The sequence below is a fragment of the Seriola dumerili genome, unplaced genomic scaffold (assembly GCF_002260705.1).
Source record: "Seriola dumerili isolate Sdu_G_001 unplaced genomic scaffold, Sdu_1.0 BDQW01000331.1, whole genome shotgun sequence".
Classification (NCBI taxonomy): domain Eukaryota; kingdom Metazoa; phylum Chordata; class Actinopteri; order Carangiformes; family Carangidae; genus Seriola; species Seriola dumerili.
The window spans coordinates 5,762,947-5,781,792 of record NW_019174586.1 but is presented as its reverse complement, the minus strand read 5'-3'; the positions used below and the strand labels follow the sequence as shown (position 1 = coordinate 5,781,792).

Sequence of the window (18,846 nt, the reverse complement as noted above, 5' to 3'; positions counted from 1 at the left end):
TACTGACCCCGCCTTGCAGACAGCAGGCAGAGACAGCAAACTTAAAACATAGCCTAAGACAGATAATTGTTGATTTCTTTGATCTCTAGTAATAACTCTTAAACCAACCAAGTGTCACTGTAACAAGTTATCGAGTTTATTTGTATAGCCCACTACCTCACATTCTGTACCCACTGTATCAGTTTGCTTCAATTTTGACTTAATCAAGAAGATATTGTCTGATTGTTTTATATGAAGCACAATTTGACCAAAAGTAAAATATCTCTGTCAGCACGATTTTACAGGTTGGGCAGGTTTACTTGTCTCCACTCAGAGAAAAGACTTTGATTGTAATTTAGGTGAGACTGATGACAAACTATTCTTCACAGGGAGAATTTTACCTTTAAATATTACATACATTTACTAATAGAAGCATTACTTATATGTATACTATGCATTTTACATTACATAATGTATATTTGTACGTGGTACACAAGCATTAGAGGCCCCATTAGCAGTAAAATCCTGACAGGACCCTTGTGGACATGCATTAAATTTAATACTATCAGTTACTTTTATGTCAGTCTTTAATAAACTTTTTCAGGGTTGCGTTTATTTATACTGAGATCAATAATGTTTTGTTTTTTTGTGTATGTGTGTGAGATCATACATTTAGATCTTCATATAACTTTTAATATAATTTGCAAAACCAATATCAAATGAACTATTTTGTAATTCTGATTTAATAACTGAAATCAAAATAAATAATCTTATAAAAATTACATGGGTTGTTTTAACAGGGACTTCTTTTTATCTATATTAACTCAATATATGTGTGAATCAAAGTGTTTTTATGTCCATTATATTGTCACCTGCAGTTAGCCTGATAAAAGTCAGCTGGTAGATTCCGCCACCTTGTGGTCTGCTTCCCTCACAGCACTTCGGTTTGAAGGAGCTCTCTTTGTCTTCCCTCCCCTTTACACATCGGCTACAACACTGTTTTCTCTTTGTTTCAGTTTTGATTACAATAGTTAATTCAATGAATCAAATGCAGATATGAGCTGCTCTATAGACATTTATTGCTGTGTTTATTGTTTTATACTCAATTGAACGTCTAACTGTGTGTTTGGTGGGCCAGTCCAAACACTCACACTCCACATATCTGTTACCAAACCAAGATTTAAATAAACAAAAGCAAAAACAACTACAATGCAGTAACACAATATACATGACACTATAAAGTCTTAAGGTGAATTCGTTCTCACTAACATATAGGCTATACTGGTCCATTTACAAAATGCTTCTTTATATATATTTATATATAAGATATAAAACAAGAGTAATGCACATTCTTCAAAAGGTAAAGAAAATGTGTTGTTTTTGTATATATGCAGATATATTTGTGTGTGAATTCTGTTTGGTGGCAACAAAACAACACCTAACAGCCATTATTACAAAGTGTATCTACAGCATACAAAATAATAACACAATTGACAGTATTGTTCAGGAGATCTACAGGAGGAGAGATCATAAAAGAGCAGAGTATCAAAACCCATGCGGGGCTGTAGAAGACAGCAATATGATCATTAGCAGTACAAATGAATAGCCTGTAATATATCTAAATATATGCTGTATTGTAATTAATGAGTGTTGTTTTATATGTGAACAGTGAGTATGATTTGAGTTTTCAGCCAAATCCTTTTTCAGAGTAAAACATTTTAACCTTGTGCACTGGTCTAGTGCTTATTTTCATTACATCACACAGTCTGGAGCCTGTTTTAAAGGATAAGTTTGATAATATTCTGTATTTTTCTTATTGTCAACAAATCCCATGAACAAAACAAAACCAAAAATGAATCCTACCAGCAAGTATTGTCTGTGTATCCAAAGCCTGATATAGTTTCCTTCTGTGTCATAGACCTCCATTGTTCCTTATTACCATAAAAATGTGCACTGCAGTTTATTTTCAGTCATCATTGTAAACATTCAGTAAAGAACCAAATGAGTATAAATCCACGGCTGAAAATAGTCCCCAACAAATGCAGACTTTACTCCTGGTTGTTATTGTTATGTTGGCTAACAACTACAGTGCCCACCTGTTTTAGGAAGTTATTTAGCCTTTTTTAAATATAAACATTTTTAAGATTAAAGATTAAGTCTTCTGTAGGAATGAATGGGATATTTTCATGGAATATTGGTTTACATTAACAAAAATACAATATCACCAGCGTTATACTTTAAGGATGCTATCATAGCTCAATACAGTGCAGATGTAGGCAGTTTGTATTGCTTCACTGGGCGTTTGTTTCCACAGGTGGAACTAAAAAAGTCTTTCAAACAGTCAAAATATATAACCGATCTTCTTTTGATGATGTAAACTGCAGACAGTCTTGCTTTTTTAGTGTTTTTAATAATGACTCCAATCCACAGACTGTAATTTATGTAGCAATGGCACATATGAACTATTTGTATTCTTTAATATCTACTGAAACTACACCCTGCAGGTTTAGTGAGATAGTATTTTACAAATTGTGTGCTGCAGAGTGGTGTGTTTGTTTGAAACATACAACTAGCATGGACCTGATAAACACACACACACAGTGGTAGATCTCCTCTATCTGACTGAACAATAGAAACGTACGTATCATATGTGACCACTGCCTCTCCTCTACACATACAGAGAATCGGATTCACTGAGAATCGTTATCTCTGCATTTCTACTATAACCTCTTAAACACAGGTAACCAGATCCTAAAGGTTGGCATTGTACAAATATTATACCTGTCATGTTGAATACAGAGTAGCGAAAATCTTAACAATAGAAACACCTACACTGTATCTGTCAAAGGAAGGTTTGCTTGGTTCTTACGAACGACACATTCTTCATTTTGATAGAAGCCTAAAACCCAAAGCAAAAGAGAAGTCCCTTTAAATCATATCTGAACAAACCTACAACTGTTTGAACACAGACGGTGGTGTCTTGTCCACTATTTGACAAGCATAACTACAGTTGTAAAGACTGGAGTGGTGAGTGACTGTAACTACATTGATGGCCGACTAAAATGAGCCCACCAGCTTATATACGAACTAAAGATATCTCTTAATGCGTTTGACAGATCTCAGACAGAAGAGGGAGAAGTACAGTTTGATTGTAGGTTACATCTTGCACTTCATAAAAAGAGTCCTGGTGGTGGTGTTTTTTTTGTCTCACTTGATCCACGTGTGCTGGGTAGCCGATGTTTTAAGCTTCATACACCCTGGGGAAAAAACAAAAATAGAGTTAATTTTGCAAATAACTGTCCAGTTCTCTCTCAAAGATTCACTTCTTTGGCTGCCTGCACATTGGATTTTTCTGCCAGGGTCATCTACCGCCTGCACCAGATGTTTTCCTCTAGTCTCTGGACAAACATAGATCAAATGTTTCTTGTATTGAATGCACTGGCCTTGTGGATGTAAGTGGAAGGTCGCAGGTTTAATCACTGAAATCGAGTTCCTGTAGAAATGTGCCTGTGTACTTATCAAAATACTGCCTCACTACCTCTCTACTGCATTTTCATATATGTATTAATATGTATAAAAATACTTATACATCAATGATGTTCACTCACTCTTTTGTCCTTAGCTACCAACAAATGTGTAAATAAATATTATCCCACCTCGTCAGGCATGGGATTGAAACAAAAAGAAAACTGTAACTGTTAGAAGTCCAAAAAGTAAAACTTAAAATGTAATTATTATTAACATTTAATAGATTGGACATAGAAGCGACAGAACCCAAACCAAGTACGTTGCAACCACATGGTCAGTGTTCTAAACCCAGAGGCCACACTAAGCCCCATGAAATGTGCTTTTAAACTAACTTATTATCAGACTTTGTGCCTAAGATTATTACCTGTGCTTGTCCTTCCAGATGCGGAACCATTTGACCAGATTCTTGGTGCTCTGAAGTTTGGGATGAAGACAGTACTCCTGCCCTTTGAACCGAGCGACGTTCTCCATTGTCACGCTGAGGAGGGGAGCAGAGAAGAAACAACAAAAGGAGTTATTATTGAACCCAAAAAGTCTAATGTTATTACCAAAATATTTTCGCCTTCACCACCCTGATGAAGACTTGGTAGCCAAAAACGTTTGGTGAATAAAGTATGGTGTGCTGGAAAAGAGCTGTATGACATGTGCATTCCTAAAGTAAGAAATTAACAAAGTATTTGACGGAATAATTCAACCAAACACAAAACTTTTGTCAATTTGCACCTCATTTTAAACCCCTAGTGCAATCACATGGCTATAAAATAGTTTGATTAGGCTGCACAATATATTTGGACGCTAAGATGTCAACTTCAATAGTTTGAGAGAGGTTTGAGATCAAATACAAGAGCCCACTTGTACTATGTTTTTTAAAATGAACTTTGGTGGAGCTGTATAGAGTAGAAATGTCGATTTGAACTATTTTAAACCATCTGAAAGCTAGTATGAATCCTCTGAATAGAAACTGGTCAAGTTGTAGCGTGGTTGACATGTTTTTGCCCCAAACTTCAGCTGCTATTCTTTGCCTCCCTCAATAACATTTCCACAGTTAAATGCCCTCACAATTCAAAAGATCAGCTTGCACTCGGAGGCCAGTTTCTTGGCAATGAAGCAATATTATGGAGGTGCCACTTAGAGATGTGACATCTAAGCTCATTGAATCAGTCGGTCCGTCTGTAACCCTTTGCTTAAGGCAACGGCAGAGACAGTCTGCCTGCATGTGGCATATTCAGGCCAAACAAGAGAAATGTGGGAAAAAACACCCACCATGCCATGGGGCCTTTCCATCCAGTGACACACTCAAAGACTCACTAAACCATGAATGTTCAATGAGCTGACTGCAAGAGAAAAGACTTGACTCTCGATAAAAATGTTGCATTCAGTAATTACAGGAATTAGATTAAAGTGTTTTGCATCTATTTTACTGCCCATTCATTTGTCACTTTGTTTGGCTATTGAGGTTTAGTTGGGCAGCTTTAAATGCTTTGTTATGGAAGAACTGAGCTTTGAGTCTGTGTTTGATAGAGAGAACATGAAAATGCTTTTTGTAGGCATTCATGCATACATGCCAATGGTCTCATATCAGTGAGCCTGTAATAAACGCACCTTTAATGTTCAACCATGGCTGCTTAGCAGGGGTTAAATTTTACCTAATTACTGTGTTAATCTGAGCTTTAGTTCATCCTCATTATCATTCACCTGGGCAGCTGAAGTGCAGCCACTGGCTCTAAAAGCTCATATCGGCACCATTTTTCATGAGCTCAGAGAGAGAAGAGTCACTATGAGAGAGCTAAAGGAAGAACATGAGAGCAAATGGAGAAAAGAAAAAGGAAAGGAGTGATTGTGATCAAGTGTACTTTACATCAGTATTTCCACTTTTTGCTACTCCACTACATTTAAAGGGGAAATATTGTACCTTAATCTTCACAACATTTATTTGATTGCTGCAGCTACTAGTTGTTTTACATATTTAAATTTAACATACAAAAATGTGATTAGTTTATTAAACATCCAAAAAGTATATAAAGTAGCTAAAATGATCTCTACCAGCTACAACATGAACATGATTCTTCCATGTTAACGAAGCAGTAATATGATAGTGGCACTCTATAATGAGGGATTCTGCATAATCAATAGTAATCATAATCAGTTTTAAAGTACAACGTAAAGTACATTTCACTGATAAAACTTGTGTTTGGTGTTTTCATAGTGTGGTACTACTGCTTTTACTTAAGTAAAGGATCTGAATGTGTCCTGAACAGACAAAAGCATAACACAGGGTAGAAGAAGAGAGGTAGTGAGGAAAAGCCAGAAATGAAGTGATAGAGACAAACAAAGAGCACCAATGAGAAAGTGATGAGACTAAAAATAATATTAAAGAAAGTTGTAAAAAGACTGAATTTAAAAGTACAACACAGAGGAAATGGAGAGGAAAATGAAATGAGGAAAAAGCAGGAACAAGCAGGGGCTCTCAGCTTGTGTGTGTTTGTGGTTAGGAGTGGTCGCCCAGAATGCCAAACTGAGCGCCGTAAGCCAAATGGCCACAACAAAGGCCAGAGGGGGGACTCTCTCAGTCATTTCTCTCCTGCTCCCTTTCTTTCTGTGGCTTTCCGGAGCCCGCTGAGGCTCATTTTTCACTGGGCAGCAGCGGCTGGTGGCCCCCATCTCATGCTAATAGAGCAAGAGCAGCCTTAAATAATAGTTACGTGGCGGGTAATACACACCACAGACCTGTGGGTCGACAAAGACTAAATCAAATGTAGTACTTCTCAGATTTTTTTTTTTCCTTTGGCAGGCACACACACACACACACACACACACACACACACACACACACACACACATTATTATTGTTTTGATATCTCATACCATACTTTTAAATACAGACTTTTAAGATGACATATGTGAATATTAGGGCTGCAACTAATGATGTACATTTCATTATCTTTTCATGTGTCGATTATTCATCGTAAGACCCCAAGGTGATGTTTTCAATTTTCTATTTTTTTCTGACCGATAATCCAATATCTAAATATGTATAATTTACAATGGCATCAAATAGACAAAAGACCTAAATCCTCACATTAACTGGAACCAACAAACAATTAAAGATCCCATGTTGTATAAAGTCAGATTTTCATGTCTTTTTTGATTATAAAGCAGGTCTAGGTTTTATATTAATACTGTGAAAGTATCAAAATGCTCGGTCCACAGAGAAATGCACAGAGACTCAGAAACCGAGCCTTAAAACGAGCCGCCAGGCATTCCGTAACTTTGTGATGTCACAACAAAGCAGTCACCGCTCTCAGCCATTTGTCAAACCCAGCCCACCCGAACCCACCATCCAACTTTGCAGGATTTGGTTTCTCTGAGTGTTTACCTGAAATCTGCTTTATTTTTATTCAATCACTCAGAAAACAGTCAGCCAATCAGAAGAGAGGAGATGTACAACTACATTGAGATGGTTTTTAGTTGTTGCAGATTATCTTCATTCAAACTTTATTGTAGATTAATCAACTAATGGTTCCAACATTAAACAATACAGAAATTAATGGGATCCATGTTATCTAATTCATCTCAGTTCTATTTGGATCACTGTGATTGTGTGATAATCTGTACTCTCCACAGTTTATCATTCCCATAAAAGATGATATCTAAATGGTGTTATTGTTAAGATTTGCCCTAATATCAAAACATATGTGTAATATGAAAAATCCAAATCCAATCCTTCATCGTCATCATCGTCTCAATGTGATTAATGACTAATTTTAAAGAATGCTTGGAATACCAGATTTATTCATGTCACATCCACAGTCTGTTTTCTTAGTTGCTTGCTGCTGTTCCCCAGGTTGTGTTTCCTGTGTCATATTGTAATTTGCCAGCAGGTGGCAGCAGAGTTTGTGACTTACACACAAAACTGACTCCAGGGAGGCTGACATAACATTCCCATCTGTTGCCCCTTTGAGTGACTTTAACATGAAACTTAAAATCCACACAGAAATCACATCTCACATTTCTAGCTCTGGGTGAGACTTGATCCCCAGCACTTGAACTCATACATAAAATATACAGTACATAATGTATACATGATGAGTACGTTTATTTTATTAGGATTGGAATGTCAGTATGATCGGCACAAGTTATTTCAAGTCTGTTTGGATCTCTTCAGTAGAAGAGGCCTAGTTATTATCAGAGTGTTTCATGCTGCACTCAACGATAGCTCCAATTGAACATAATAGCTGTCTGTCTGCACCGGCTGTGACTTGATGGGTCACAGGTCAGATGGCAAAGAGAAAGAGTGGGTGGAAGGATCAAAGAGACAGTCTGTCTATAAATCTGTAAATGCTTTAATTTATTGTCAAAATTCTGGAAATACAAAACGTCTCATCAGATTGTCATGGAGGAAGTACTTGAAAGTTCTGGAAAATTCTGCAAAGCTGTGTTTCTTTTCTCCCAACCTTTCCAATTAATAAATCATCTTTACCTCCTGGCTATGGGCTGCACTCACACACTGTGAACCCTCCTAAGTGCTTTAGGCACAGCTGACAGGATGTTTTGATAATCCCTGTAAAGCTGCCAAATATTTTTATGGTATTTTGGAGTACAGTCATGGCACAGTTACAACTGTATATCTAGGTGTCAAGCTGGTACAAATACATCTTACTTGTTGTGCACACACGGAGATGGAAAGGGAGAAGAAATGAAAGACAAGAAGAGGAGGAAGAAGAAAAGCAGCAAAGGTGGAAAAAAGCTACGGGAGAGACAAAACGGGTCAGAAAATGGAGGAAGAGAAGAGTACAAAAGATGAGGAGGATAAGATGGAAAGAGGGAGAAAACAGTGGCTGAAGAGAGAGATATAGGAAAGAGGTCTCGCACTGGAGAAAAAGAATGATAGATGAAGAGAAAGAAAAGAGAAAAAAGTCTCACTCACAATATCATCTTCTCTTGGCAGTACGGGTGTTTGGGTTTGATCTCCAGCTTCTGTACATCCTTGTATCTGATCTTTGGTCCTTTTCTGGTGCACCTGCACTTATAGGCTGTTGAGAAATCAAACACATGGGTGTGATCAAATTGTCATTAGTCCTTGTATTTTCTCGTAACAGTAACACAATCTACGTGTAGGTTTGGAGATTTAAAAGGTACAATGATATAATTAAACTGCCCATCTGGAAACTGGACAGATTATTTAAGTTTGTCTTCCAACGAGCTGATAGAAAAGTTAATTCTTTGTGATTTACCAGCAAATTGGCTCTCAATCAACATGAAATCCCCAGTTTATCTTTAAATTACACACTGATGAGGAGGATTTAGTGCCAGTACTTAAGTCTACTGCTGAAGCTTGACATGTCTAACAAACAGTGTTACTTCAGTTGAACCCCTTGATTCATGCACTTGTGCGATGCAGTAAATGTTTTAAATAAAAACACATATTAACATCTTTAAAAGAGTGATAAAAAACTAAAAAGGAGCATTGAGTAGTTCTAAAATTAAAACTTCTGGGTTGATTTTAAAAAATGTAATTTCTCCCAAACATAAAAGCGTTTGGTTCTTCTAAAGTTATTGTCCTGTACATTCACAAAATGAACTGATCCAATGCAGCTCTGATGATTTATGAATACAAATCAAAGGGTCAAAATTATGCAGGGAGAACCTGCGGCTTTAATTGTCCTGGAGAGTCATGAAAACTCATGTTTTATGCACTTACTACTTTCATGTAACTGTGACTTTGCTGTTTAAGATTTTTTAGTATTAGAAATGCAGGGACATAAGCAAGCAAGTGTTGAACTGAGGTCACATTCAGTCTCCCTTCTTCACATTTACTCACTTCAATAGAACACCGTCCCCCAGTTTAGTTTCCTAGCCGTTTTTTATTTTATGCTGCTGAGGAAATGAGTTTTTGCTGGGTTGTATATTTGTGATGGGAGGTGATGACCTGGATAGTCCCAAGGTTTCCTTCATCCATCACCCGCTATCTGTCCTGACCGCCTGCCTCTAAATCTGTCACAAGCCCCACAGTGGTGCCAGCACTCAGCACTAACACACTGGACAACAAAGGCCGATAAAACCGAGGAAACACAGAGGTTAGTATATCCATGTATGCTATCAGGACTGCATGATGGGGAAAAACAGCTTCAACACTTCACACAGGTAGATACAAGGAGATGCTGAGATGAGGCTCTACCTTCTAAATTAAAGTATTTTTTCTGCCACCTATGAGATGGTACTAGTCAATAATTAAACCAATAAATGATTGAACATATGGTGAAAAAGCCAACTTTCTAATGACTCTGTCAACAACATTCAATCAATGTAAGTACCAGTGAATTTAGTGCAGTCCGAGAGTGGAGTTCAGGGTGCAAAAAAGCTTGTGAATGCCAACTTAAGATTCATGATGAGATCAGATTTTCACATCATAGTTGTATTCATCACTACAATCTGTCTTAAGAAGTTATCAGTGTATATAGATACAATGAGGTTATGAACAAACTACTGAATTTAGTGTTTTGTGGTCAGATTAAGAGTAAAATACACTGAGCTGGTGGCATATTGGTGATGTCAACATGAAGTCGTTTTGTGAGAATCAACATGGAGCAAATGCACCACTAAATCACTCAAGCTAAGTTGTTGTTTTTAAAGCTGTGCTGGAAATCTTGGGATCTTGATTCAAACAAACGTTAGTTTGGAAGAGTGAGTTTGCACTTAATTCTCCATTCTCTTCTTGCACATATAACAAACCAAATGTGGCGTCAGAAACATGCATCTCTCCACCTATTGTTTGTTATTCATCTAGCCTACATCTTCTCCAAATAGCTTCCATAGCTTCCGCGCGAAACAGCCAATTAAATGATCAATTCAAACTATAGATGAACAAATAAAAAGTATTTTATTTTACCTTCTGCGCTCAAGAAGTACAAGGCCACCACTAACAAAAGTAGCACCGCTGTGCACCGATGCATGTCTTCACAAATAAAAAAAAAAGGATGAAATGGATTTCTTTTCAATCAGGCTCCTCAAAAACCCAGCTCTCCAAACGGCTCTACGAGTAAACGCAACAAAATATCAACAAAAAAGTTTTTCGAATTGCAAATAATATCCACTTGCAGTGAGTGTTGGATGGCAGAACTGAAGGAGCACTGAGGGGTTTCTGCTTTTTGGAGTCCCTTTGGAGCGCTGATTGTGCAACTCCGTCTGTGCGTCCTGAGCGCTTGGATGAATCTCCAATCACTTGCGTCTCTCTCTCTCTCTCGCTCGCTCGCTCGCTGTGGACAGGCTGGCAGCAGCTCTTTTAAAAAGCAGCCCGCTGTCCCCCTCTCATTAATATGCACGGCCAGACAGCGAATCAAACACTTGTGGCCTGCGAAAGTGGAGAACGTGGAAAGGGAGGGAGTGAAGGAAAAACACAAAATCCACATATTGTCCTCTAAAATGAGGGTGGGATGACGTCTGCTTTGACTGCGGTGACTACTTTCTGTTAGGCTACTGACCTGATCATAACCGAAAGAAAACTTCGGGGGTGTAGATGAACGTCAGAGGAAAGGCGACATTTGCGCTCAGTATTAAGTGTAGATAATCTGAACGTTACAATGACAAATTTAACTATGAGATTCTTTATAGTGGTTTTGTGTGTGCAGTTTCAAGTCGACATGCTTACTTACGGAAAAGTGAAAAGCAGATGAAAAGTTTTCAGCCCACGTTTTCCCTCTGGCTTATAGGACAGTTAAAATGCTTGCTGTTGATAAATGAGAAAATACATTACATAACACATTATAGGGCAGTAAAGGAGAGTTAGCAGTCTATAAAAAAAGTTAAAGAAAGAAGGCTATAAAGTTTGGGGTGGGGGGGTGGAGTTGGGGGTTATTTCATGTCCATTTGTAATTGTACACAACTGTACACAGTCATGTGGAAGTCCTCAAAATTAGCTATGGTCTTTTTCATAGGCAAACGTTAGCATTAGCATGCCTGATAAGCGCAGAAAAACAACATCATACATGTGTTAGATTTACTTGCGGCAGTAAACACAACACGGGGGCCATTGTTTTGTGTTCAGAGCTTACCAAAATATTTAGGGCTGACAAACACTAACATTAACTGCATAGTTAGGCTGTAAGTGGATACCATGACCATCGAAAAACTTGTGTCTGATTGGCTGGATGTTGTTTGTTAAAGTCACATCAGAGGACACCAAAAAAACAAAAACAAGATCAAACAAGATCAAAGGTTCAGCTCCATTTGTTGTATGAAGACTGTGAGATGCAATTGAGAGCACATTTAGTTCCCAGTGGGATGAACTCATGTACTCAAACCTCAAACATTATTCAGGCCAACAGTGTAACCGTTGCTCTGAATCAGTGTGCAGATGTCCTCAAAGTTAAGTCATTCTCACCTTGCCACGGATTAAACTGTAATCTTTAATGTGAATACTGGTTGTTTTTTTTGTCTGTGGTACATGGAAATGGCAATAATGGAGAAAATAATGGACCTCGTTCGTTTTTTGCTTGGCCCTGGTCCCTGGTCTTTCACTTCTGGGACACACTGTTTCCATACAAACTTCACTTGCACGAACTGATTTTCTTCGACCACTAGGGGGCAGTGGAAACAAGATGTGAACACACTTTTAGGGTGATATGGTGAATATTTTAGCAAACAGTTCCTTATTCGCATATCCAGAAATTACATAGCAACAATTACCAATCATTTGGGGTTGTGTTTCTGGCTGCCTCTTGAATGTAAGCACAATATTCATTCTCTTCTAGGACCTTGTTAGCTGCTAAATACTCCGCTATGTTCACTAACTATAGTCTTAGACTGCATGTGTCTGCCGTTTGGTGCATAGCAGGTAGTGCACAGTGCGTTTTTTTAGCTGAAAACAGTAAAGTTTTGGATCGGGCAGCTAAACAGTGAGCTGAAAGGTGCTTTAAAGCTCCACAAAGCCAAAGGGAGCTGCAGATTTGGGTGAAAATTCTCTATAGGTTCAACACTATGAGTGCCCCATTCACACATCATTTTCAAATTGTCAGTGACATATTATTACAAAAGTATCAATTACCGCTGCTATAAGAGAGTAAAAAAGTAAGTAGGCCTAGTAAAAGAGTTCAGTAAGCAGAGATAGACTACAAGCCTTGGCTTCCATCTAACTTCTTGACTGGTGGATATAAACTCTTTTGAATGATCTATCAACTGCATAAGAAATGTTTCTGTCACACTGCAACTTTGCATTTTATGTTAATTCAGTTCAGTTAACTTTACTTAAACCATGTTTTTGGTGAACTGTTTTTGTTTCACTCGACATCTTTTTTTTCACATCAATTAATTTCAAATCATTTAAATTCAGCCGAGGTGCTATTTCTGTGAACATGGTGGTTTAAGCTCTTCTATTCTTTCCTCTGCATATGAATAAATGCAGCCATTGTATCTGGGGATGCCATCAGGCTGAACCTTTGGCCTGTAAGAGATAGCCCTGAGAAGAAGGTCTGACCCCTCCCACCTGGGACGCTCTGACCACAAGATTAAACAGCATTCATCACCATCCTGCATCATGAGGGATTTGTATGTGTGTGTGCTCTCTCACTATGTGTGTGTTTGTGTGTGTGCTCTCTCACTATGTGTGTTGGTGTGTGCATGTTTGTGTTCACCTCCCTGCCCTGAACACTCATGCAATCAGCTCCTGTCATCACTCAAACCAGCGGCCATGAAATGTCTGTCTGCAGCATGAACCTGTGTGTGTGTTTGTGTGGGTGTGTGTGTGTATATATATATATATATACACAATTTGTTCATTGATAGATGTCCCTATCTGTGTGTTTGTATCTACATGGTTACAACCATGTACATCAATAAAATACTACCTAATGTGTGATTTCACAGTTTACATGTATGTGCAGCCTGTGTCAGCTATGGATCCATCTTAATGTCATTTCAGGGCAGTCTATGTAACAGACAGTGTTGAATCCTGTGGCTAATTTGAAACAGCAAGAAGAGATCTGAGGTTTAGCCCCATGAAGCGACAAATCTTGGTTTCTACCTGAACACTGCAAACCCTTAAGTCTCTTAAGAAAGGAATCTAAATCCCTTCTTTGGTCCCTGTAGTCATGAACAAGAGTTAGACACGACACCAGCTATCATTTACAGCAAACTGTGACAGATTACGATGTACATGACCCCTGCAGGACACTGATGCTGTGTGAATCCATCTCACGTCTTTTTGATCTCTGGTTAAAAGACAGGGTGAGTTGTCTTCTCCAGTCTTCAGCTCAAGTGATTGATAATCAGTCAGACAGCTGTTGTCTTCATCCATTAGATAATTTCAGCTTCAATGAATACCAAAGGAAAGAAATAAACAGAAGGCAGTAATAGGAGTTTAAAAAAGGTTGATTTCAGCCAAAAGGAATCTGATTTGAAATTTTATGATCACTACCCACAACCACACTGAGGACATTGAGAAAATAGGGATTATATATATGGTTGTATTTATTTATTTGTTTATTCCTATGTACAGAAAAGCAAGCAGCTCTGTCAATAAAACACAGAGAATTGTAATACACAATATAATAAGCTGACTCGTACCAAAATGTTGACCAGATGCTACCAAGAAATTGGTGCCAATTTCTCAAACAAAGCTCTGTAGCAGCTGCTCTAGCTGTTTTTTTTTTTTTTTTTACTCTCTGATGAACTCCAGTATCTCTTCCTCTACACCAGTCCATGTTACTAATGTGCTCATTTGAACTAACATTAAACTACCTTTTATTTAACGTTAGTAATTATATAAAAGTGGATATTTTCAGTATTTTTTTCATACTCAACTTGGTCTTGGTTTCGTAGCCTTGTTCCATGAATCTATGGATAGAAATGTTGGTCTGTCAGTCCACTGCTTTGGTCCAGAGTGAAATATCTAGAAACACTGGATAAACTGCAACATCATTTTGTACCGGCATTCACGGTCCATATAGGATGAAATCTACTGACTTTGGTGATCCCTTGATTTAACCTCAAGCGCTACCATGAGGTAAATATTTCTGTCTTTAGTGAAATATCTTGACGTTTGATGGTTGATTCATGATGAATCATCTAACAACTTTGGTAAACCCCTGACTTTTCCACTAGCAACATCATCAGGTCAAAACTTCAACTGGTTTATGACCAAATACCTGCAAATCTGATGGCATTCTCTTCAGCCTGGTGACCATTATGCTAAACATCAACATATTATCATAAGCACTGAGAGCATGCTAGCATTTAGCTCAATGCACAACCTCATTGAGCTGCTAAAATGGCTGTAGAATCTTGTTTCAGTAGGTTTGGTCACGTTTGCATTTGTACCATTTGAAGTGACAGAAGCTGGACCATTCATCCATTATGAGCTATTCTAAAACCAAGACATGCTAGAAGTTTATTGGTTATTGTGACAGCAAATGTCCTACAGATAGGTATCACAGTGATATTCATATTCCTCCTAAACACATATATATGGACATAATGACAGCTTTTCAAATTAACTCAGCTACTCCACTGTTTTTCCCTGTACCCCCCCTGGTAAATACATAGGTGCCCCTGGTTTGGAATCACTGCCTTGAAGTAATGACTTTTTGCTTAAAATAAACTCTCAGATGAAGCAATGCCCACTGATGACCCTCCATCAGAGGCAATGCAGAGCAGTGGGCAGTTCAAGAGTGAATTTATCTTTTCATGTTGTTTCAGTTAACTATTAAGGGGGTCCTAGAGGCTTAAAACTGCCCTGCATCTCACTAGTAAAATAAAATAGAATCGATGATTATAAATTTATGTTGCGCTTCTTCTTGTTTCATGAATCAAAACAAAATACCGAACTGATCGTTTCAACATTGAAAAGTCCCACCCAGTCCTTTAGCCAGCCTGAGGCATCTGTATGAATTTCAAAAGATCACTGTCATTTTGGTAATAACAAAAAACTCCCATCATACTCTGACAATTTGCATAATGAAAAGATTTTTCTTTTAACTGATCAAGTCAGACAGCTGTTCTGTGAAAGTGACTGTCAGAATACTTTAGCTCCACAGCCAGCCCCTCTGAACGGTTCTCCAATTCTTTCACCCTGACTTCATCATAAAGAGAAGGACTACGTCTAGTTACACAAACCTAAACCCCTTGCTAGATTGTAAACTCCATTTGTCCTGGTGCGCTAACCTGTGCTGCATCTAATGGCTTTTAGTGGACTTGGCAACAGCGCAAGTGCTGACCTAATTCAGTGGAAAATTGTACAGTTTACCCCAAAGTCAAACATGGTACGTTGGAGCTGTTTAGTTTGGGATGATATGTGGTTAAAGTGTGCGAAGAGAAGGAGAGTAAAAAGAAAGTGGTAGCAGAGAGACAGAACTTCAGCGTCTCAATATTTAAATACAGGCCTTAGTCTGTAACTAAAACACTTGAAGCTTTTCCGGTTGATTATACCCATCAGTGGATAAACAGTCAACCACACAGCTGCTCAAAACATCAGAAAATATATTTAAAATGAAGTGTGATACAATACATTTTTAGAATTACTGTGAATATGTAAGATTATAGTTGAGATAACAGGCAGCTTGTATATGTTTGGCAGTGTACTGTTATGTACTTTAGTCAAAGGTTTACTGAGGATGATAAACATATTGGAAGTGATTTCTCTGTTACTGACACAAACTTCAAAAACCATGACCTCTTTCACCACTGGGAAAACAGCACCTGCTCACTGTTCTGTGCCAGAAAACACAGACCTCTTCTGATTTCTGAAAACCTGTGGCACACAGTGTCCTGAAATATTTCAGTCATATTTACAGCTTTAAATAAATAACATACTGTAATTTGCTTCTTATATCAAAACAACATAATTAAAAGAATAATACACTTAAAACATATACATTTTCCTTAAAGGGGTTATTTGTAAGTTTGCTCTGCCACAGAACGTAGTTTCCTGCTTCAGCCATCGTTGCGTTTACAATAGGTTACGCTATAATATGCCCTTTGAGCAATGCTATGTTTTCAGGGCAGACTGGAGGCTACAGTGAGCCAATATCAGAAAGTGACGAGACGGGCCGGGGCTAGCTGGTTAGCATTCTAACTTCAGTAGAAGAAAAGATGTGACAGAGACGAGTTAACATCGGTGTAGCTTTCCACCGCTGGAAACAGCTCTTGGTGAGAAAAGGAAGGCAGAACATAACAGGCATAACAGATGCTGAACTTCTCACGTTTTTTTTAAACAGCTGTTAATGCTAACGCTGGCTATGTAGCAATAGCAAAATGAGGAACTAGGAGAAACAGTTGAACAATTCGAAGATGTGGACACTACTAATTAAATATTTGTGGATGGTGATTCAAGAGTTTTAAACTCCACTTACCATCAACTGTCACAGAGCTAACTTCACCTGGTTATTGTCTTTGTTTTGTTGGTTAAGTCAGAACAACAGCATTCATGACAGAAAAAGAATTATTCTGCTTTCATTAATGCTGTTACTCAAACATAGTGTATACTCAGGAGCTGGATCTTTTGTAGATTTTACTTTGCATTTTTCTTATTTGCATGCTCTCCTCGAGTTTGTCTAAGTTTCCTCCATGTGCTCCTGTTTCTTGCTACAGTCCAATGACATAAAAGAAGCGAGAGGAAGACGACATGGAGATTTACATGGGTACAGGTCAGCTGGCAGATAGACATGTGAACAGACAGGAAGGCAGGTGCTGTAGGTAACTGCAGGAAATACTGATGATTTCTATGTGTTGGGTAATGCAGGCATGTAAGGACACTGCATACAGACACACAGACAGGTGTGCAGATGTTGGGAAGTAACTACTGACAATGATAAGTCGCTAAGCAGTGGCTATGTTTTGTTGTTTCCCTGCAACAGATTATTCCAGAAGCCGTGAATAAACCAGTGAACAGACAACTTGCCACCATTAATTCTGCAGACGTTAAAATATAGCTAGTTCTGTCAGTTCGATTTTGACTGGCTTAGCAGCCGGCAGACAGACAGGACAATGGACGGACAGACAGACAGAAAGGTATGCAAAAAAAAGTTGCATGCAGGCAAAGAGGCAGGCAGGTGTGTAAGGGTAATTCGTCTCAGGTGACTGGGGTGGGGTGAAGGGTGAGACTAACTACCCGGGGCAGAGATGTAATTGCTGTTTCAACTGTCATGTTCACGCTCAAAAGTTCACAGCCATCAGGCTAAATATCGATGGCAGATTTGTTGAGGGTTTGTATAGAGATGATGACTGGAGGTGTAATTTTCCCTCCTGTCACTTCACATAAACCATTTTCTCTGAATAGCCTATTTGTTCCAAGTGAGATGTGATATTTTTGTTTTAGCCCCTTCATGTTTTATCTGTACAATATATAGTTTATTCTGTTATTATTGCTTTTATATAGACACGAAACTACATTAACTACTCCATTTATATGAAGCCTCTATAATTCCTTTTACACACCAGTATAACTAAAACAATTTCAGCCTACATGGAATTAAAAGACTAGCCTTTCAAATAAAATATTTCTATTCAAAATAATGCATAAATCAAAACTAATCCCAGATCAGTTCAGTTTGTGAGGCAAACAAACTTCTCACACCACAGACACTTTCAAAATAAAATCTATTTCATGTACACTCCAAGCTAAAAGAGACTATCCTTCCTTATACAGTCCTGAGTCTGAGTGAATATTATATACAGGTTACTTTTGTGCAGGGACATAAGATGGCCTAGGAGCAGAGAAGACAAACACACCATCAGTTGTAGTTTGTTTGGATTTGCATGGCTTCAGAAAGAGAGAGAGAGCTTGCATGCGTGTGTGTGTGTGTGTGTGCGTGTGTGTGTGTGTGGAGATTCCTACTTGAAATCTCTTACATCCATGTCAGTTAACACATAAACAGACAGGCCATTAGTGCTTAGCAGAGAGACATAGAATTGATCTGTTTTGACAAGCATCCCTGTAGAAAAGTATGTGAGCGCACATAATATCCACACAACACGAGAGCACACTATGGTGAGACTACAGAAACAGAGCATTGTAAAAATATATGTGTGGAAAGACATTAAGACAGGACACAGAGAAAAAAAACAGTAGAATAGTTTCTAATGCCAAGGGGATTTTAGGCTCAGTCATACTCAGTGGAGTTAAACACTAAAAATGTGTAAAACCCATTAATGTTATTCTCTGAACACATCCCAGGTATAAAGTCTGTAATGTGTATTAAACTTAACAGAGTGGAAGGAAAGTAATAAGTAAAACTGGATAAAAGAAAAGGTGAGAATAAAGAGAAATAAGAATAAAGTGCAGAAATGTATAATGAATTGAAATCAGTCAGTTAAAGGAATAGTTTGGCATTTTGGGAACTGCGCTAA

General features: G+C 38.1%; 1 protein-coding gene across 1 annotated transcript; it reads right to left on the bottom strand.

The window, feature by feature from the left end:
- Window positions 1–1,050: 1,050 nt before the first annotated feature.
- On the bottom strand, window positions 1,051–10,755 carry cxcl14 (C-X-C motif chemokine ligand 14). Its single transcript, XM_022760334.1, has 4 exons — window positions 10,397–10,755; window positions 8,435–8,540; window positions 3,872–3,985; window positions 1,051–3,236 (listed from the first exon to the last, which is right to left on the bottom strand). Exons 1-4 carry the CDS (start codon window positions 10,458–10,460, stop codon window positions 3,221–3,223), a joined length of 300 nt encoding a protein of 99 aa, XP_022616055.1. The 5' UTR covers window positions 10,461–10,755; the 3' UTR covers window positions 1,051–3,220.
- Window positions 10,756–18,846: the final 8,091 nt, after the last annotated feature.

Coding starts and splice junctions, on each gene's coding strand:
- cxcl14 (XM_022760334.1), bottom strand. CDS start 10,460: ATGCATCGGTGCACAGCGGTGCTACTTTTGTTAGTGGTGGCCTTGTAC. Junction 8,541..10,396: donor GTACTTCTTGAGCGCAGAAG/GTAAAATAAAAT, acceptor ATTTCTCAACAG/CCTATAAGTGCAGGTGCACC. Junction 3,986..8,434: donor TGCCAAGAGAAGATGATATT/GTGAGTGAGACT, acceptor TCCCCTCCTCAG/CGTGACAATGGAGAACGTCG.